We start from the raw sequence: 21,453 nt of genomic DNA on the forward strand, positions 1-21,453 counted from the left end.
TTAAGGCTTAGCGAAAAAACTGACTGTTATGCAACAGCTGGGGCTAAATTTGAAAATAGCACCACCCTTAGTCTTAGTAGGCTATATAGTCAGGGCATAGTTTGTAATTGTAGACCGCACAAGATTTATTTTATTTTGCAGCTTTCAATCGAGGCTCATTTTTGCATTCTTTGGGGTTGTTTTACACAAACCTTTCCTTGCTCACCGTAATGTAATGCGTGACGATTTCCGTTAAACTATACAATAACAAAAGAAAAACAGCTTTCAAACTGCAGAGACTCGTGCAGTTTTCTCCGCCCAACTTATCGGTCTACTTAGTAACATTCCATCCGTATGATTATCAATGTTTGAAAAAGTTATTTTCGTTCCATGGTCATCAATCAGTATCGTTTTACAAGTCACCGAGCAATTGCAATGACATAAAAAGTGATTTTATCTTCAAAATGGCTTTCATTCGTGGTGTGGTTACATCGTTATATTATCATTAGCCTACTGTTCGCCAAAAAGGGCGACTTTCCTACCGCACGAGCTATTTTGGCAACCCAACATTTACACTTCAAATCATGGGAAGCTGTTCCAGTGTATTAAATTTTTACCAATTATATTGAGCAAACAATTGGTTAGAAGGATTTTACAAGCAGTAGCCTATGCCAGAAGTCCGCAAATAGGCTACTTGTTGGGGCAACTCAAAAAACAGTTTCTAAATCTTTTCGACCCAGACGTTTCAGAAGGATATAATTTTGCAAAAAATAGACTACCGGTACTTAGCAATTTAACATCAATTCAAATCAATTTTTTACGGCCGTCCCCGATTATTAAGCCCACATTGGGACCGGACAATTTTGAGCTTATTAAGCGGCTAGGCTTACTAAAGTTCTTTCTGCCACTGCCCACTTGTATAGGGAGACGCTTTTCTGCCACTTGTATAGCCTACCTTCAGCAATTCCAGAATGAACCAAATTGGGCTTAATAAGCGGGTGGACCTATTTACAGAAGGCGTAATAAGCAGGGACTACTGTAGCCTACAAATGAAAGAATAAATTTTCTTGTACAAAATTCTATGAAACTTAGCGCATCAAAGAGTATAATTATGATTGTATTTATTTTTTTGCCAAACAAGTTATATTTATAGTAGGCTAAGTTTAAACTGTTTAGCGACCTACAGTGGATGGTCTCGTAACCCACTATTTGCGGACCCTTGGCCAAGGCTACTATAGTGTACTTGAACAAGTTTGCGCTGCATTGCAGTGTTATGATTTTGCCAATTTGTAGTTTCAGAACAGTTGTATTTAAATATTTTTAGGCACATATCGTAGGGTACGAAAAACAAATGCTTTCGAAGTCTTTCATCTTTTGCAGAAATATTTAGGGCAGCCGTTGCAGATCAAGGTAGCACGTAATTGGATGGTGGACTTCTTCGGAATGAAAAGAATGCAAATAGCAACAAGCAGATACTTGTCTACAGTCTCGCTTGAGTAATAATAGAGAACAGCTCAAGTTTTGTTGTGGCAATGTTTTTTTTTTTTTCAATCTGCGGTATAACTTATTTAAACTCACGCTCTCACCTCTTGAACTGCAAAGTAAGCCCAAACTCGCGGGGCAAAGGGCTCTAACATTACAAGTGTGTGTTAGCAAACTTTTGCGTTTATACTGTAAAGCTAATTTAGTGTGTTAGCCCACTAAGAAATAAGAATGACACATTAAGTGGCTTTTGTAGCATAGGCTTTTGAATACATACCGTACGTTTTTATTACATCAAATATAGTTATTGCTTTCTAAAATGCTACAGCCTATTTCACCCTAAAAGGGAGATCATCAGAAGGTCCTTATTCAACTAGAATGATGTATTTTGCTCTGCTTGGCTTTTTTGCTTGGCATTGAGCACTTTTAATGTTAATAATATTTATTGTTTTATGTTTTTATTGTATTCTCAATATTTCACAAAAATCGCCAACTTGTATTTTAATTATCATTGTGTTAACAAAATATAATGTAAATATATTGTAGGCCTACGACCTGCGTCTTCATCAGACTCTTGCAATTTATCTTTTATTGAAAGCGCAAAGGATTTTAAAATGACGGTTCTGATTGCCTCTTTTATCAAAGGCTCGTATTTTATACGAATAGCCCCTTTAAGTTCTTGGTTGATTGCCTATAGCTTACATAACTCGCCATTTTTACATCGCTTCAACGTTTGGCGAAGTTAAAATGATATAAAAATGACAACGTTTGCATGCTGGAAGGAGAAAAGAATTGCTCAAGGTCAAATAAGTCAGTAGTAGTTTAATTTACATGATACGCCTATTTCACGGCAATTGAACTTCTTTTCCGACTACATTGAAAATTTGTTGTTGGTATTTTCTCTCACTAAACGTTGCCGTAGGGTAGATGTAAACTGCTTTAGAAATGTACTATCCCGTTGCCGTAGATGCCGGTAAGTTGTCATTGAAGCATTTGCAAACTGATTTTCCAAATTTTAAAGGCTGAGACAACAATGAGTAAACGAAAATTAGCAGGTGAAGAACGTTTATCTTTCCGCTTGCTGCTCATCAAGTATGCTGGAGAAGAAAATGTTGATCAAAGTTCAAATTAATTCTCGTACCTTGTTTTGTGTGGTCTAGAATTTAGATACTTTTTGAAAGTAGGCCATGTCAGCCTTGGACCCAATCACAGCTTCAACACCGAATCAAACCGTCGAGATACGACCGACCGAAAGTCAACAAGTCCAAAACGAAATTCTTCATCCAAGCCATCTATGGATTAGTTTTGTGGTTTCAGAGATGTTGATGCTGTTAGCGTCTATTTATATCTTCATCATAAAGTTATATCAAGTTTTAGCAAGGTAATCAATTTGATATAGCCTATTTGCAGTGCTGTAACCTAATTAATAAGCTGTTTAGATATAGGTTATTGTTAAATTTAAACCGATGAATTTTCTAAAGTCCCGATCTAGATAAAGCATGACTATGACCATGAAGAAAAGTTGGGTAGAGAGTTTTTTAGTAAGTTGAAAGAACTATTCATTTACGCAAACAACAAGAATCATTTTTGAAAAATCATTTTGTAATATAACCTACGGCAGGCTTGCACCTGGGCTTGCAGTCTAAAAGCTTATGTTTTTGTTTTCGTATTTAGAAAATCCCGGAAAAGTATTTGGAAAGCTAAGGATGGAAAGAGTAAAAAGCTTCAAATGCTTATATTTTTTACCTTGATGTTGTATTCACTGGCAGCAATTGGGAAATATTCCTTGGCTCAAATCATAGCGTTCACAGCGTCAGATCCTTCAATGTGTTCCGTCTTTGCCAAAGCTCATCGAGCCTTGCATATCGCCGGTAACTCATCAGTGCAATGGTTGCTAATGTTTTTATAGTTGAGAATCCTTCTAAAGAATTGTTAATCCCGCTAACCCCTAAGCCCCTGTCCTAAGCTTATATGAATTTCCCTGAATGATAATTTTGCGAAAAATATTTTTAAGATGCAAGTTTTACTGCTTAAATAGGCTATCTTGTTGTTGTTGATTGTTTCGAATTATTAGCCTGTCGTTGGACTGAGAAAGCTTCTGATAGGTTATTAGTTATTACTGGTTGTAGGTTTTAAACCATTGAGGCAGGCCCGGTTACTGAGATTGATAGAGTGAAGTTTCCGATTGTCGAAGTGTAATTGCTGTCTGTGAATTATTCCATCCACTATGTCCCGAAGAATGGAGAGTAATCCTTGAAATGCGTTGTTCAAGCGCACACCCTGAGTCGAACCAGCGCCGCATTGCTAAAATCAATGCTTTCACAGAGCCTTTGACTTTTAAACATACTTTTGTCCTTCAAGCTGAAAGAGAACTAGCTTTTGAAAAGCTTTTGAGCCACTTTGATTATTAACCTATACAATCTACATCACTTGTTAATAAATTAATAAATTTCTTCATTGTTTAGGCGTTATTCTTTTTTCTTTGTTTTTGTGGCTTCGACAGAGAATCTTGTATTTAATTTCTCACCTGAAACATCTTGCTTCACCATCCATTGTATGGTAAGGCTTCGAGATATTTGACTTAATTGCGAAGCATCCGCTGCAATGATATGTTAACAGTTAACACTTATTTTAGTAGCTATCAGTATTGGCAGTAGCAATCACAATTGGCCTGCTCGGCTGCATAGCCGAGTGGTCAGAGCCCTGGTAGCCTACGGCGCTCAAAAAACCGCCGGTTGGACACCGCTCAAGAGCATACGGCTGTGTATTTGGCGGAAAACTTATGAGTGATAAATGTTGAAACTATATCAGCTCGCTTATTGTTCTGCTGGTGATTAGGCTAGATAATGCATTTTTCTTGTGTCGTATTGACAGGTGGAACTGGATAACATTGCTGATCATCCTTGTTAGTGCGGTATCTGGCTTTGCTGTTGTTCTTTCACCAATCATAAGTTCTTCAAGATATGGTATCAAAAATGAAACATGCTACAATTTGACCAGCAATTTTTCGTTGTCAGCTCTGGCAGGAGTTATATCGAGTGTTATAGTAAACGGTATGTTTTAATTTTCAATTGTATCAAAAGGAAAAAAATAGGCTATAACTTCACCTTCTGACATGACATAATCTTATAATAATTTAGTCTCTTGAACTCTATAAAGAAGTAGCCTACAACGTTTCTCTACTTCCTGGTTCCAGCACTCTTCTAAACATGTCAGGACAACCCAGCCTATTATTAACTTGCAATATTGCAATGTATTGGAATACGGATAGGGCTAATTTGCCGACGTCCCGTATGTAAAAGCATGGTTTTAAATTTTACAAAATTGTTTGCCCCAAAACTTTCGAAAAAACTCTTCTAATCGAAAATTTTTTTTATTTTTTTTTGTATTTACAAGCTAAACAATTTATTTACTTCATCAAATACAGTATCTCTTCTGATATTATTTGTACGATTTGTCGTATGGCGTCCCACCACAACAAATGTGTCACCACAGTTGAGAAGAACAAAGATGTTTGTCAGACGATGCTGTGTGGTTGCTTGTATTTGCATGTCTACTGATATTTTGGCTTTTATTTTGGTGGCTCTTATCAAAGGAAATGTTCCAGAATTGGTAAGTTGAGTAGGTCTAATTCATTTTGATGCTATCCAGCCAGCACAATGCAATGTTTTTAAACGTTGAATCAATACCGAAAATGACTGATTTGCTGGCTGAAGACCAAATCCTGGCAGTTTTGCATACTTGAAGCTCTGACGCTTTTCTGGTCTCCGAACTTGACAGAGTGAAGTTTTTGCTCCAAGAAGCTTTATTGTCAGTAAATCTTTCCATCTACTAAGTGTCGCTGAATGGATAAGTGTTTTTGAAAATGCACTGCTCAAGCGCATATGCAGAGAGTTGAACCAGCGTTGCCTGATCTTGGCTCTTCTTTGTTCATAAAGTTGGGGGCTCATCGAAGTCGAACTATAGGCTACTGGAGCTATTTGATGCAACAATCTTGGTAGAATTTTTAGTTCAACAACAAAGTTTTCAAACGACTTTCTTTCTTTTGCAGGCTACCATAATTGTCCTTGATGTCGACCAGTTTTTGAATTTAGTCTGTATTCTAGTTTGCTTTGTTGATTGGAAGACTTCCATTTTTCCTTGGTCTTGTCACCGCCAACAGCACCTTCCCCCCAGCAACACGATATCAAATCAAATGGAAACTAAAGCGACTTCTGAATTTCAGCAATAAATTTGAGTTTACCTAGGACTATGTACGGAAAATTAAAACAATTGTGATTGCAAATGTTGAGTCGACACTCGACAATTAATAGCTAGAAACAAGAATTCGTTGAACGACAATTCGCGAAACAACGGGAGAATTGGGGCTGACCAGGCAAGTTCAATCTCCTAAGTTCTAATATCCCTAATCCTCCGATTGTTCGACTTGCTGTCAGGTCACGGCAAACAGTAGCCTACCCTCCAAACTCTACAGCTACCCTCCAAATTATAATCTAAATTAATGCACACTATTTTGACTAATTTTCAAATATCAGTGAAAACGTTTTTAGCAAATATCTTCCAAACCATTGACACCAGACAAAAACTTTACCAAATTCGCCATCTTTCGGTGAAGCGGTGGCCATGTGATAAAGCTTTGGTAGATAGCTGATGTGATAGATAGAATTGATAGAGCTTCGGTAGAGAGTTTGTCTTGTTGAACTATATTTAATTGAGTAGTTGCTCTAAAACTAATGCACACCTTTTCATTTAAGATTAAACAATGCTTAAAATTGTTAATGTAACTTTTTGAGCAGTAAGAATTTCAATAATTTTCATAAAAAGAAATAATTAATTATATTTGGCAACCTTGGTAACTCTTGGACTGCGGTCACTCCAGGACCGTTACACCGGATCGTCATGCTATTGTCAGTTTGTATGTCTGCTACTTTTTTCAACGTAATATGCCGAATTGGATTACTTTTTTATTTAACGCGTAATAGGCTACATACGGTAACCCAACTTTCTCATATTACTGTGACAATGTGACATGCCACTACTACATCCTGGCTATTGGGGCCTGTCATTTTTGCATTGATTCAACGTTTGCTGACCTTGGATCGATGTAGAGGTGGCGAGTTTAGCTGCCTGGGGTCTTATAATTATCGCTTTATCGGCGTAACTTTATATCAAAGCACGCTGATATCTGCAAGACATAACTTCCCTGGCGATAATTGTATTTCCGTAAGATGATGATGTTGTTTTTGCTTGTTTGTTTTTGTCATTATTTCGTGCCGTCAAGTTGTAACTATTTTGTGAGTCGTGCAAGACCTGGTGCGTTGCACTTGAATAGGCTTTGCCCGTGGTAGGATTTCTTTGCCTGCCTTGCTATGAGCTAAGCGCATCAAGATGTGTTCCCCTCACGACCATCAGCACTCTTGATAACGCACCGTAGCCGATCTTCATAGCAAATGTTTAATCTTACGATTCTTAAAAATATCAGCTAAAGCTATATTATGGGCTGTTGTAGTTTGTAACATTTTCTTTCATTTCGCTTTTTATCTTAAATTTTTCTGAAGATGTTGCGATCGTGCCAAATTCTTTCAACTTAATAACTTACTTCGGTCACAAGCACGTTTTGTCGCTTCTACCATTTTTTCGTGAGTTTACATTTGGAGTTTTGTCTCATAAATTTGCTTGTTTTATTCAAGCTTACTACCGAAGACCACTGTAGAAACTTTGCATTGGATAAAAAGAATAACGCTTGCTTTTATATAGCGCTGTATCCATCGCAGAATGCGTTGCTCTACTGTGCTTCATAAAGCAGACAGTATCAATGCAGCCGCATAGAGGCGCAACTGAGTACATTATTACCCGAATCCACTCCATTGCTCGGTGCCAAGCAGGAATTAGATTCAGTACCATTTTTAAAAAGTCTTTGGTATGATCCGACAAGGTATCGAACCCATGCCTGGACTGCCTGATGATTCAGATGCGAACGCACTAACCACTGAGGAAAGCAAGGCGTACGGCAAAACTGAGACCTTATAGTAGCGCAACATTTATCACAAGTTTGGTTGGAAATTATAACACACAAAGGTAATTAAATTTGGCCTGGGTAACCCTTCCATGTCGAATAAATTTTGTCATATTTGGGGTCCTTTCTATCGGTGGAAGGTTCCTTTCGGCTCATGTCACAATCTCTTTGGAGACACATTCTTTTAGTTCAAGCTAGCTCCAATCAACAAGCGTTTCGAAACAACGTCATAAACAAAATTTTATTCACAAACGAATGATTGATTTGGAATTATTAAATGAATATTTATAATTATTATGATCAAGAAGTCAAAATGTACAACTTCAAGTTTTCCTGTTTGTCGCGTGTTTACGCCCAACAGCAAAATAAAAAGGAATTCACTACAAAGGTTGGCAATATACAATAAAGACCGGAGTTTCGATTATTGTGATGTTCTGTTGCGAAATCCGACAATGCAAAGTGGCAATTGAAAGTACTATCTGGGACTGCTCAAAAGCAAAATATTTCATTTTTTGGTAAAGCTTTTTGTTTAGCTTTCATTTCAAAAAAAAATTTTTTAGTAAACAACTTGAAACGAAAACAAAACGCACTAGAAAATTGCCAATTTACTGTACTATTCGGGCTGACAAGTGTTCAGCAAAAATAATAATCGGTATCAAATTTCGTTTTAATATGAAAATCGCAATGTTGCATTGCAACGCTAGAAAAAGAAAAGAAAAAAACGTTGACACGAAACTCGTACTCGTACGTTGACACTCATTGAGCACCAAGACAAACACTGCTTTAGAAGAATTAAAACAAAAAGGAAAACTCGTCGAACTTTTCGGGAAAATACATAAAAATATAACCACAGTGCAGCAAGACGGAGCGGATACATTGATAGCCTACATGTTCACATCAGCTGTGCATTGTACATTAGGATGCATCAAACTCTCCTATAATTTTTTTCGCATCGCAATGTATTAAAGTTGTACTACCCCTAGAATGTATTCATTGTGTAAAATATTACAAGATTTGAATGAACTCTACTGACTACACGAGCAATGAAAATATGGATTCTGACAGCGTCTAGATGAGAGTGTAAAATTTGTTTTCAAATCTAAAAAACGTTTTAAAGTGGCGTTTTGGCCTAAAAACAACTTTCAAAGTGATTTTGGTCATCCAACACCTGCACCCAGGGGGCTAAATGCTACGAAAGGTCATGTGACCTTTATACTTGGCAAAATCCATAGCTTGAGAATCGGTTAAGCTAGAAAGCTTTTTTGGCTTAAAATAGACACAGAGATACAAAGTTTTATCATAGGTTACTGCCAGATGAAAATTGTTAAATTATAAAAATCATGGGGATCTGATGCACCTTAATGTACCGTACATAGATCGTTCGCTTTAAACTGTCAAAATTACATATGAAAAACTGGAAAGCGTTCCTTCTGAGCAAACCGACAAACTTCAGAGCAGAAACGAATCGACGTCAATGAAAAATAAGCTTGCAAACATGATGCAGAGATGTAAAAGCATGAATGAACTTGCCAAGCAAGTAAATATAGCGTTGCACGTTTTAACACATAAAAATATAAACGGCGTCTCAAAGGACTCCCTACTACCAGTCATTTCGTCTTTCTTCTTCTTGCAAAATGCTCCAGTTGGGCGATTTCGATTCCATAGCGAGCCAATTAAAGTCATCTACTGAGGACCAGTTATTCACCTCTCTATCAAGGCCAGCGGTGGCAAAGTCCTTGTCCAAACCATCGTACTTGACATTATATGGAGCAAAACGAACAGACTTTGTATCTTCAATGATAGCACGGCTTGTAACATGAAGGTAGAAGTCCGTGTTGTAGGCATGATGTACACGTAGTTGCTGACAGCCAGTGGCGATTGTACAACCGTCGCACCTGCAAAAGGTGACCAGTGGCGAAGTCAGTTCAGTGCACGATTCAGCATCTTCAGCAACAAATTTTGCATTGCTGATTGCGACCGATAGAATTAAACAGACATCACCTTTGTTTCGAAAACGATCCAATCTACAGTATATTAGCTACAAATCCGAACAAATGAGAGCTTATGTCAACATTTTGAAACCTTTTCCGTCTCGGGAATCTTAGTACAAAGGTCTGGGAAGTTACGTACCCTTGTTATCATTAATATCCAACCAATACAATGTACGTTGTTTAGATGAAGTTGATTTTTAGTGGACATTTATCTTTCTTTTTATGTAATTTAATGTAATATACAGTATATAATACAGTACCCAAAAGAAGGGGTATGCCCAATGGGCACATGTTATCGATTGTCTTTGGGTACAATAGTACATGTTAACTGGTAGTTAACATGTGCCCATTGGCCAAACTTTCATGCACCGTATTCTTGACACAAAATATGATAAAAAGCCCTGTATCATAATATTAGCTTATCGTGGGGAGTGCTTTTTTGCTAACAACGCTCCTGCTCATGAAAAATGTAATTTAACAAACCTTTCAACAAAGACCGATCCCGACACAGGACCGATCACAAAGGTGCAATTGTTGACGTCAGTGATATGAACAGTTCCGGGCGCGCCATAGATATGTACCACGCAATGGTTGAGTTGTGACAAGGACACATCTTTCTTGTTAACTTCGTCATCTCTCATGGTGATGGTCTCCCCATTCTTGCCGCTCAGCACACAATCTTCTTTCAACTCCGCCACTTTTGACGCGTATTTTTGAGCGGCAGCTTCTTTTAAGCAAGCGATGTCAGCTGAGCAGTTAAAGAAACAACATTTTGGTTAAATGTTCAGATTTATGATGGTTAAACAACATACAAAATATTATAATGATGTAGAAATAGTTTTTATATGGCTCTGTTTTTGTCATCGCGGACAAGCACTTTAGTGTTTTATAAGGTCGTCGTCTGAATTGTCTAAGTGAGACTAGAGTGTGACCATATAATGAATTAATTCCAAAAATTTCAAGCTAACTTATTAGAAAGAGATAAGTCTTGAAGTGGAAACAAACTTAGATTGCATGTAACACTAGAAATTGAAATCCCAGAGCAAGCATTACATTCATGCCATGATTACATTTGATGGGATCTTTGGTGGCTCCAGAAGCTGCTTTGGACTTGGATTTGAATGCAAACTTCTTTTTCGGAAGCATTTCTGAGCGTTTTTGATCGATCAACTTCAGCAACTCTGTCAGTTGACCTTGGGCTTTACGAGATTCAAATTTAGGCAAAAACATGATGGAATCATTGAAGAACTTCTGTAGTCTTTGGTATGACGTGGTAATAACATCAAAGTGTTCAATAACGGAAGGGCGATCGTTAGAAGAAAGCCCTTGACACTTGACCATATTATGCAAATTCAGAAGTTCTTCTTGAAAATGTTTTGTGAAAAAACCTGACTTCTCCTCAGTAACTTTTGATTCTTCTCGGATTGCTCGCTTCTGATGCATTTCTACAGATCGCAAGTGGTCGCGTTTATCCATTTTTTCCCTCACTTCATCTTTACCGCCCTTCTTTTTAGCATTGATTTCATCATCCACTATTAACAAAGACTGTGGAGCTTGAGTGGCCATGGAAAACTTTTCAGAAAACTGCAGCTAACACCACGGCAAAATTTCTGATTACTGTAAGCAAAAATATATAGCTTTTTATCAAATGTATACTTGCATTATTAAAAGGCATTAAAATTTTAAAAAATGCATGAAATTACGCAAAAAACGTCTTGTAAACAAGAAAGGTGTATAAAAAAAACAAATTATAAAACCAGGTATAATATAGTAAGACACATTGGATCACAACATTCATACAGAAGCAGTAATGTTTTGTCCTAGGGTAGGAATTTTTCAAGCAAAAGGCAGTGATAAAAAAATTGCAACTGTTTTTTTGCAATGCCATTTTTCATGTGCACAAAGATTTGTATCTGAAATAATCCCACAAAACTGTCAGTAAGACATCACAATATTTCAAGTAATACATTCAACATTAAACCCATAAAACATGTATATGCATAATATGAGAGTTAGCCATGTAGAGCAAAGAGCAACCTTCTGCAGTGAAAGCAATAAAAAGTACCAGAGCTACCAAAATAAAACAAAACTGTTTGTCACAGTCAAGCAATACTGTGAGAAAATTTTTTTTTTGCAACGTTTGTGCAATCAGGCACAGCAGGTTGCAAAGTTTGCATGTACGTACCCACAACTTCCAACTTAGCAACAGTATCTGTTCAATGTTGATCTTGTTAAACTTAGTAATGTTGGCATAAACATTAAATTGTGTTTCTCTGTCTGCTTGCACTCATTGAAATATAATTAAAGAATGCAGGTCTCCAAAATAGCACATCGCTAAAAGTAAGAAAATCTGTTTGTGTAGTACTTGCATTGTTAAACAAATAAGAACGCTTGTAAGTCCATTAACAACAGATTTTGCTACAATATTATTATGGTCGATTGGTCGTGGAATGCAATGCAGAAACTAACAATATCAATGCCCTGGCTTTTTGTTATGAAATGTGAACATATAGCCATATTTGAAATACGCTGTAACTCAGTGCTTGCAAAAACTGCCATGTTTCCAGCAATAGTTATTAGGTACTCCTCAGTAGTAATATTCATGACAGCATAAATACTATATATACAAAATTTTTTTTAAATCTCAAGAACTGTTGTTGGAAGCATTCCTTTGGAAGTTTACAGACAATGTGTAGTCATCGCTGCTAAAAAGTAAAGACACATTTTCTTCTAAATAATCAAGAAACTTATGCATGTGACTTACTAATGAGGTCATGTTGCGTTCATTGAGGTCTGTGTAAGATAAAATGGCCCCGACTTTTACAAAAAATCGTAACAGATGAGGCATACCATAAATCTGTACCATTGTTAAGTCTGGATGTTTGGCTAATATTTCATTATATTGTAAACGTTCACACTTATACAAAAGTCGTGAGCCCAGCATCACATTAAAATATTCTTTAACACCAGCGATCAGTTCTTGCAGAGAGCTGATCTTTTCAACAGAACTGCCAGTGCTGTTTTTTTCTACATACGAATTCAATATATCTTCAATGGTAACCTTTGCAGGAAGTTGAAATAAGTGTTTTTGTCTGGTTACCAGATCCCAATCGTCAACTAAAACAGGCTTTAAACCATCTGGAATTGTGACATCAATTTCCACCTTAGCAATGTATGCCTCCTTAGATTCAACAGAAGGTTCTGATTTTGATTTCTTCTTCATTGGTTCTGAAGTTGTTGCTGGCTCTAATTTCTTTGTTTTGTCAGAAACTTCTTTCCCATTTTCAACTTTAGCAGGCTTTGTAGGCTTTCCTCTTTTTGTCTTATCCTTTCCATGTTGTTTCATCAAGTCTTTCTGCTTTTCTTTGTTAGAATCAGTGAATCTAAGGACCCTAGTTTCTGGTACCCACTCATCCCAGTGTTTATTCCATCCATTGTAATGCACAAAATAATAAAATTCTTTGTAACTATCACGAAACTCCGTCTTGAGACACTTTGCATCATACATCAGAGAGCCATGAAAACACAATATCCGTTCTCCATCAGAAAACTTAGCTACTTTGGATGCCATTACAAAGTAAGATTTTGGCAAGCAGAAAATTTTTAAATGTACTATATGCTACTTCCTAAAAAAAGGAAACAGAAAATCAGTTACGAGACTTTACATTTGTATTTTATGATGTAAGAGATTTAATGCAGAAGGTATAGTGACATGAATACTTTTGAAAATGCAAGGAAATTTTAAACAATATTATACAGCAATGCAAAAATGTCAATGCATTGTATAAACATAAGACATGACCACAATTTGTATCTGCTGCTAAGTTACATGTTTTCCCAAATTACATGAAAATAGTAAATGAGCAATTTTCTTTACATGCAAATAGTAGCATAATTCAAAATTTCATATTATATTACCTAACTTAATAAGAATTTAATTCAAGCTATACATACTTAAAAAAGCTTCCAGAACACTGTTTATTGAACCTCAAACATTTTGTTTTAACAATTATGAAATGATGCATGTCATTCTGTTACAATCATGATGTACAAGTTAACAACTATTTCATCATTCATGGCAGCATAATAAATAAACCAACACATCAAGCTGCTATCTTGCACATATAAAAACACCATCATCAAAAGTAGTAGCCATTTAATATTGTCTATGAAACAATTTCCAAAAACATTTTACAACCAATGACAATAAAAAATCCAGGTTTTCTTGAAAAACCAGTAGAAAATCTTGTACAATTCATTACTTTATGCACAAGAAAAAGACGTTCAGTTTCTAAAGTCCAATTTGTTGGATCTGCATTTCTCTGCTTTTAAATAGTCTTTTATAAATTGATAATTCCACTTTAAAGCTAGAAAGCTCTCAAATTACATTGGCATATTAGGACGTGGACCCATCATCATAACCGGTGGCCCCATTGGTCGCATTGGCATCATCATTGGGCCAGGACCTCTCATTGGCATCATTGGTCCACCCATGGGCATAGGTGCCATTCCCATACGAGGCGGTCCCATAGGGCCACCCATCATGTTATTAGGTGGTGGAATAGCTGCTCCTCCCATTCCAGGTCCAAATGGATTATTTGTGATTTGTCCTTTCTGAAAGGCCTGGGTGGTCTTATCGATGAGTTCTTGGGCTTGCTCTTCCATCCAGGTTTGATAGTACATTTTTACGTTATCTTTGTGTTTTCTTCCAGAGCAATGAGTCTTGCGCACTGATGGTGAGTCATGTGTCAGGTATGCATCGCAATAATCACAAAAGTACTTCGGCATATTGTCAAGCTTATTAGTTGTGCTGCAGGCCAGAAATTTATCAAAAATGCAGTTTTTTCACCTAACAGATAATAGCATGTCAAAAATAATTGGCAAAAACAACTTTATAGTCTAACTGGTATATTGCAAATAACCTAAGATTGAAGGGTACACAACATTCTGTCATATCCGACCTGTCATGAGACAACTGACAACAGCTGACCTGTTGCAGAGATACCGTATCTCACCACAGGAACATGTTACCATGAAACTGAGCTTTACTTGTTCAAATCATACAAGTAGTTTAGTCAGGGATATCTATAACTACGGGATTGGAAACTTTATCCAGTGCTATACATCAGTAGGGTCATCACATTACTACGACTACAGAAAGATTAACAAAATAAAATACCGACCAAAAGATATACAAAATTCGATTTTACTATAATAATACAAAATACACTCCCATTGAAACTTAATTGTTGTATAAAAGTACATTTACGCTGCTAGAAAACAAAACAATGAATCTAAAAAATAAATGAATGCAACGAGTCCAAAAACCGCCTGTTGTTGTTCTTTAGCATTTTGCGTACTGCAAATCGGATCAGAAGTAAATGAGGAGTGTTCAGCAATCAGTGAAATATGCTGTTGTATCATCAACTTGTTCACAGACCAATCCAGTACGAAACCAATTCGTTTACGATATCATCAGAACTAAAACCAACAGTCATTCTGGAATTTTTTTAAGCAGCAAACAAAATAGGCTACAACATGACTGCACTAATGGAATACAAACAAATAAACATACCAGGCGAGCGTGGACCTTACAATTTACAGCAGGTGAATTAATTGTTACACTTTTGGTTGTTCGTTTAGTCTACTACTTGCTGCCCTTTGAGGTCAATTTATGTGATTATTTATCACAGCAGCGCACAAAGAAAAGTGACCCTACTGGTGTATAAAATGGTTTTCAGTTTCGCAGAGTTTCCAATCCCGTAGTTATAGATATCCCTGAGTTTAGTTAAGCGTGTGGATTAAGAGATACCGGTATTGCTTAAATGCTTAAGTGGCAAGAGACTGAGACTGGAATTTACTGACCTATATGCAACTTAATTTTGACTGAACCACTGCCCTAGGCTTACCGATACTGATTCAGATTACGGTTGGACAAAAAATTCACTGCTTACAATCATTATATTTAAAAAATAAAACATCTCCTTGATTTCATGATGAAATTTAATTTCGAATAACACTGCACACAATTCTGTCTAAAGCCTAAGGCGACATTCCTTAGATTTTTAGAATATAGGCTATGCATCACATTTTAAGACAGAAGTTGTCATATTACTAGGCCATTTTATTGTCAACTTGAAAATAAATGTAGAAAAATTACCAAAAATGATCCCCTTGCAAACTCCTCAGCTGTCACGCCAAATTTTGTTAAATTTTACCTTTCATTGAACTCCGTCTCCGACTTTTCAAACTTGAAAGTTCCAGAAAAACTAAAAAATTGGCTTGAGTAGTGTTGCCAGTCGCACCGAACTAAATTATTCCAGAATCTCTCCAAAACTTCAACTTTAAAACACATTGGCTAGGTTTGGTTTCTTGAATCTTTATCCTCAGACTTTGATAAGTTATTCCTTGTAGTTTTGCATACTTTTAGAGGTGTTTGACGTAGGGACAGTTCAGGGATATCTAGAGAAGGGGATACGCAGGCTCGAAGCGATTGCCTTATTCTAATGACACTACCAGGGCGGTAGTTTGTAGTGCTTTAAACATGTGTTTCTTTTTAAAATCATAGAAAGTTTTGTAGTGCAGCTGGTATAATGAGCTACAGAAGACAGTTAGCAAATGTTACGTAGAGCATATTTAAAGAATATTTGTTTACAAAGACAGTTGAAAAGTTACCAGTAAGCTGGCTTTTTTGACAAAGCCTAGTTGCCGTAGGCTACATGTAAAGCAAGTACCGGTACGGTATATGGGTAGTTGAATTAACAAGCAACCATGAGCATGCTGTGATTATACAGGCCTGATGCTAATAGCACAATGCAAGTTATCATAACAAGATTTATTAAACTACTATCGATGTCAATTGTCATTTTACGATAAACACAGATTATTTACGATAAACAAAAGCCCTTCTATTGTCAGACGTAATAAAAGCCTTCGTATCCCCTTCTTTAGATATCCCCGGGCCAGTTACCGAGATTAGCAAAGTAAAGTTTCCGATATTGAATTGTTGTTGCCAGGGAATTATTTCATCCACCAGGTAGGCTTACCGCTAAATAAAGAACAGTGCTCTATAAGCAGGGCCGTAGAAACAAAGAACGTGGCTCCCTCCGAACATAAGTCCGGGGCCCCTTACAACGGAAAAAAACTGGATTGTGGTATTTATTTTACACAATATGCAGGGTTCACATTATGTATACATAGTAGAGGGCACAGTTTCGCTAATTAGCGAAGCTAACGCTTTGGTTAGTGGATTAGCATTTCCGCTAATATTTAGAAATTTTAGTGGACTAGTTAGGGAAAGTAAATTTATTGGAAATCCGTTGATTTCTTTGTTGAAAGCTAACTTTTACATTAGCTGCGCCCACCACTGTGTGGTCGATTAGAAGAATTCTGATGCAAATGCAAAGATTCGGATAGCCTATACCTCCTGAAAGCTGTTCTTGTAGCCTACGTTAAAAAAATGCTTGCCGTGACAAGTCCTCTCTCTTTCTCGATGACATAAATAAAACGATTCAATTCCATTATTAGTTTGTTGGCATCAATGTCTCCCATTTTTATTTTTATTTTTTTGCAGTGATTGTCCAGTTCCATTGTCCACCCTGTTAGCTAAGTGGTTACGTGCCCGCTCAAGACCACCGGCGCAAGTTCGACTTTCGAAGTGTGCGCTTGAGCAACGCATTTCAGGACTGCTCTCCATTCAGTGGCACCTAGGAAATGGATAATTTCCTGGCAACAACACTTCAATAATCGGAAAACTTCACTCTGCCAATCTCGGTATCAGGGTTTAGGCCCTACGTCAAGAGCCTCTACAAGCATGCAAAACTACCAGGAATAACCAACCAAGGCTTTGTCAGTCCGAGAATAAAGATTCAAAACCAACCAACCCAACCTTTTTCTCTGAGACATTTCTTCAGGCATCTAGCGTTGTGCAGAAATTCAAACAACTTGTACCACTCCACGAGTTGGTCAAAGCGCGAAGAAATAGAAGATATGGCCTGATCAGTGAGAACAAGAAAAAATTGCGATTTGAATTTTTTTTCTGCAAAAAGACGACTCGAATCATCAACACATTCGTAACCAGACATTCTCTTCCTACATCGCACCGTGCTTTTTGAAAACACTTGCTCAATACCAATAAGCTCTGCCATTTGCGTGCATTTGTGACCACGTGGTTATATCCTGTATTTCGATAGTCTTCCAAAAACTTTGGCGGAGGGGCCCTCATTCCTTGCGGGGCCCCTTCCGATCGGAGGGTTCGGAGGGCGGTTGCTACGCCTCTGTCTATAAGCGTTGCTCAAGCGCGCACCCCGAAAGTCGAACCAGAGCCGCTTAATCTTGAATCGAGCGCTGAACCAGTGAACTAGCGGGGAGAACAAGTTCACTATCTTTCGGTAGCATTTGCCATTGAAAGCAAGTTAAGCAACATTCTCAACCACAGAAATCGAAAGTGTTACCAACAAAAAAGATGGTGATATCCCGCTATTCGAAAACAGCATCAATATAATTTTTCTTTGCAAAGAGGTAGGCTACAAAGTTCAAAGAAAAAAATAAACCTTTCTCGTAATTCTGATAAACACAAAGTAGGCTATACGGTATGTCAAAAAAACTTTTTGATGTCAGAAAACATAGTTTTTACAACAGTCTACTTGCCAAACGTTAGGTACCGTATACAAAAAAAAATTTTGAGGTTTTTAAAAAATTAAATCTGATTTAGGCAAGGTACTTCCTTATTTCCAAGTTTTAAGTTTACAGTTAGAGAAAATCTCACCACTCCCGGGTCAACGTTTTGTTGAAACAACAGAAAAAATCCATCGATCAGTTTGTATATAGGCTACAATGCATTGATCATTGAGGAAATTTCTAAGAGTCTGAATTGTTACAATCATAGCCTATGATTGTAACATATAGCTACGGTATGATAAACCTGTCATCTTCCCATTACCAGAAGTAAGTAAAACATGCAATATTTGCACCCAGACATATGTTTGGCTTGTTTAACCGGAGATTAGATGTGTACGTTGAGCACAGTTTACACAATAATAATGTAATATGTAAGACTTTTCAACTGCACCCTGGAGGTAGTATCGTTTGGTGTAATTGCATGTTCCATTTAAAATATCAAGGATTTTTTGTGAATTGTATGTTGTAAGCTGTTCATTTGATGTGTTAATTTAAATTTTAATTCGTTTGTTTTTCGACAAGTTTAATTTTGTAAGTAAAATATGGCTATTAGCAAAAGATCCTGCTTTACAAAAAACCTAACGACTGTATCATGAGACTACTGTAACAGAAGTGGTTAAGCTAACATTCTGAATACATAGATCAAGCACTACAGTTGCTCCTCAAAAGGATTTCTTTATTGATTACCCAGCATTTATGTCGATAAGCAAACGCCATCTTTTATGTCAAACGCTATCTACACCTACTGCATTGTTTCATACGCTTCAAACTCACTTGTCAGCCTACCGATTTTATCTCGGTATGTAGCCTACATCACAGCCTTGTACACCGCTTCAGCCTGCGCTTGCCGCTATTTTATCACAGCAATTTACCGTCCTGGGCAAGACGTCAAAACTGCATCCATTCAGTAGTTTACCGTCCTGGGCAAGACGTCAAAACTGCATCCATTCAGTAGTTTACCGTCCAGGGCAAGACGTCAAAACTGCATCCATTCTGTAGCTTACCGTCCTGGACAAGAAGTCAAAACTGCATCTATTCTTCCATTCTACAGTTACTCATTTAACTACCGTCACGTGGCGTTGCAACAACTTTTTATGCTCGTGTTTGTCGCTTTTTTTAATGAGTGCTGAGCCTACTCAGTACCTATACTACGACTCTCATAGTTTCATGTCTACTTTCCTACCTATCATCAGCCGGCATTTGCCGCCATGACCACCTCATTCCTTGTAAATTCAACAACTTGTATGCCTGCATGCATCGCTATTTGCTTTCAACTGTCTGGACTGCTTATGTTTCACTTTTTTAGCGGTCGCTACTCTGTCTCAATTTCATTTCAGGGGCGCCCACCTACACGGCTGTTGCGAGATGGGATGCGAGACTTCAAGGGACTTCAATACAGCACCACGATGATGACACGACAAACTCACTGATGAGAACACTCCAACATGGCACCATAGCACCCCATGTTCTCCACGACTTGCACAGTCCCTCATCACATACCTCAACATGAGATGCCTCCACGGAGATGATTTCAATACGGCTATTCACAGCCGCCGACGCAACCAACATGGTCAACCCCATGTCTGCCGCTACTTCCTGCGACACACCTTCGACGTGCAATTGCTGCATCGTTCATCACTCAAGCCTTCTCTGCGTCAGAAGCACACCGCGACGTCTCAAGCCTTCTCCACGTCAGAAGCACACCACGACGTCAACCAAACCAGTGCCGCTATTTGCGAGCCGCCAACACCAATGACTGCATGTCACATAGCTTGCAACTATACAAGCTGGCCTCTTTCCTGTCATATTCGTCCTATATCAACGGACTCACAACTCAACAGCTGTCGTGCTCGTCATCCATCAATGGACTACTAACTGAACTGCTTATCAACTGCTGTCGTGCTCATCATACATCACCGAACTTCCAAATCAACTGCTGTCGTCTCGTCCTCCCTCATCAAAATACTCGAACTAATAGTATGACTCTCGGACATCCTGTTTCGCACAACCGTGCGCGCGCATCGCTTAGCCTATGTACCTTTTTACCTTTCTGGTTTGCTTCCATGAATGCCAAGTCCTATCTCTTCGTAGGCAGGGCATGGACAGCCATGGAAGCTTACCTGTTTGTGTAGCCTACTTAATTCTACCACACTTGTAATTTTGACTATCATTGAAGTTTACCGTTGCGCCCCAGCATTCAATTTCAGTCACTACATCATAACCTAATTATTCATCATTCACGACGTTTCATCTACGTTTCAACGTCGTTTTGACTGGGGCCAAAGTATGTACCGACTGCTGTCTCACATCTTAATTAAATAATAATTGAAACTTGAAAGTACAGTAGGCTAAACAATTGAATTAAGAGAACTGCACTGCATATGTGGCGGGTGCACAAGATGTGAGACAGCAGTCGGTACACTACCTCCAGGATACAGCTGGAAAGTCTTACATATTTTACATTATTATTGCATAAATTGTGCTTAACATACATATCTAATCTCTGGCAAAACAAGCCAAAAATATGTCAAAATGCAAATGTTGCTGGTTTTACATACTTCTGTAAGTGGAAAAATGACAGGATATCATGGCTATGATTGCAATAACTCAGACTCTTAGAAATTTTCCCAAATAGCAACATATTTGGCCGTGTTTTAGTAGTGGCCGTGGCAGGTCTAATATTTTTTTCAATAATTAAGTGAAACAATTAAACAAAAAGTCTGTGGAGTCAAAGCGTCATATTTTTTTTTTATCGGAATTCACGACCCCATGGCTTCAGAAACATTTCAGGCACCGACACTAACAAATAAGGACCCACAGATGAATTTCAGGGGGAGGGTAGGCTGGTGCTCGCACTGCCCTGCTAATTGTGAATCAATGATATACCGTAATCAATGACTATTCACAAGGATTCATGTCATAGCAGCAGAGATGTACGTATACGCCGCAAATTCTACGCCGCAGACTTTTGCGGCGTATAGCCTACTTTTTGTTTACGCTAACGCTCGTGGCCACATTTTTTTGGATAGTTTGCGCTTGAGGCTACGCCGTAAAGTTTTTGCGGTTTTTTAGCACATAGCGTCAACGCATACTTTTTAATGTATTTTTTTCGCTATAACACGCCAATACCTTCCAACGCTGCAGTTGAAAGAATGTTTGCAATGGGCAAAGACATATTGGAACCAAAACACAGCAAAATGTCAGATGAACACTTTCAAATGCTTGTGTTTCTTCGTGGAAGTTCAAAAGAAAACTTGTTTATTTCGAGTGGTTTATACCGTGTGAATGTTTGGCACCTAATTACGC

The 21,453-nt window shown here is 37.8% G+C and overlaps 4 protein-coding genes across 4 annotated transcripts; 1 reads left to right on the forward strand and 3 right to left on the reverse strand.

Moving 5' to 3' along the window:
• The first annotated feature begins 2,648 nt into the window (after positions 1-2,648).
• LOC145782863 (uncharacterized) lies at positions 2,649-5,692 on the forward strand. Its single transcript, XM_082594629.1, has 6 exons — positions 2,649-2,842; positions 3,136-3,332; positions 3,927-4,020; positions 4,336-4,514; positions 4,889-5,073; positions 5,513-5,692. Exons 1-6 carry the CDS (start codon positions 2,649-2,651, stop codon positions 5,690-5,692), a joined length of 1,029 nt encoding a protein of 342 aa, XP_082450755.1.
• A 2,007-nt stretch (positions 5,693-7,699) lies between these two features.
• LOC145782787 (tubulin-specific chaperone C-like) lies at positions 7,700-12,072 on the reverse strand. Its single transcript, XM_082594551.1, has 3 exons — positions 10,539-12,072; positions 9,952-10,216; positions 7,700-9,372 (listed from the first exon to the last, which is right to left on the reverse strand). Exons 1-3 carry the CDS (start codon positions 11,032-11,034, stop codon positions 9,078-9,080), a joined length of 1,056 nt encoding a protein of 351 aa, XP_082450677.1. The 5' UTR covers positions 11,035-12,072; the 3' UTR covers positions 7,700-9,077.
• A 23-nt stretch (positions 12,073-12,095) lies between these two features.
• LOC145782788 (mortality factor 4-like protein 1) lies at positions 12,096-13,089 on the reverse strand. Its single transcript, XM_082594552.1, has one exon. It carries the CDS (start codon positions 13,037-13,039, stop codon positions 12,113-12,115), a length of 927 nt encoding a protein of 308 aa, XP_082450678.1. The 5' UTR covers positions 13,040-13,089; the 3' UTR covers positions 12,096-12,112.
• A 2-nt stretch (positions 13,090-13,091) lies between these two features.
• LOC145782789 (U1 small nuclear ribonucleoprotein C-like) lies at positions 13,092-14,338 on the reverse strand. Its single transcript, XM_082594554.1, has one exon. It carries the CDS (start codon positions 14,254-14,256, stop codon positions 13,852-13,854), a length of 405 nt encoding a protein of 134 aa, XP_082450680.1. The 5' UTR covers positions 14,257-14,338; the 3' UTR covers positions 13,092-13,851.
• Between the last annotated feature and the right edge of the window lie 7,115 nt (positions 14,339-21,453).

The sequence above is a fragment of the Aplidium turbinatum genome, chromosome 14 (assembly GCF_918807975.1).
Source record: "Aplidium turbinatum chromosome 14, kaAplTurb1.1, whole genome shotgun sequence".
NCBI lineage: Eukaryota > Metazoa > Chordata > Ascidiacea > Aplousobranchia > Polyclinidae > Aplidium > Aplidium turbinatum.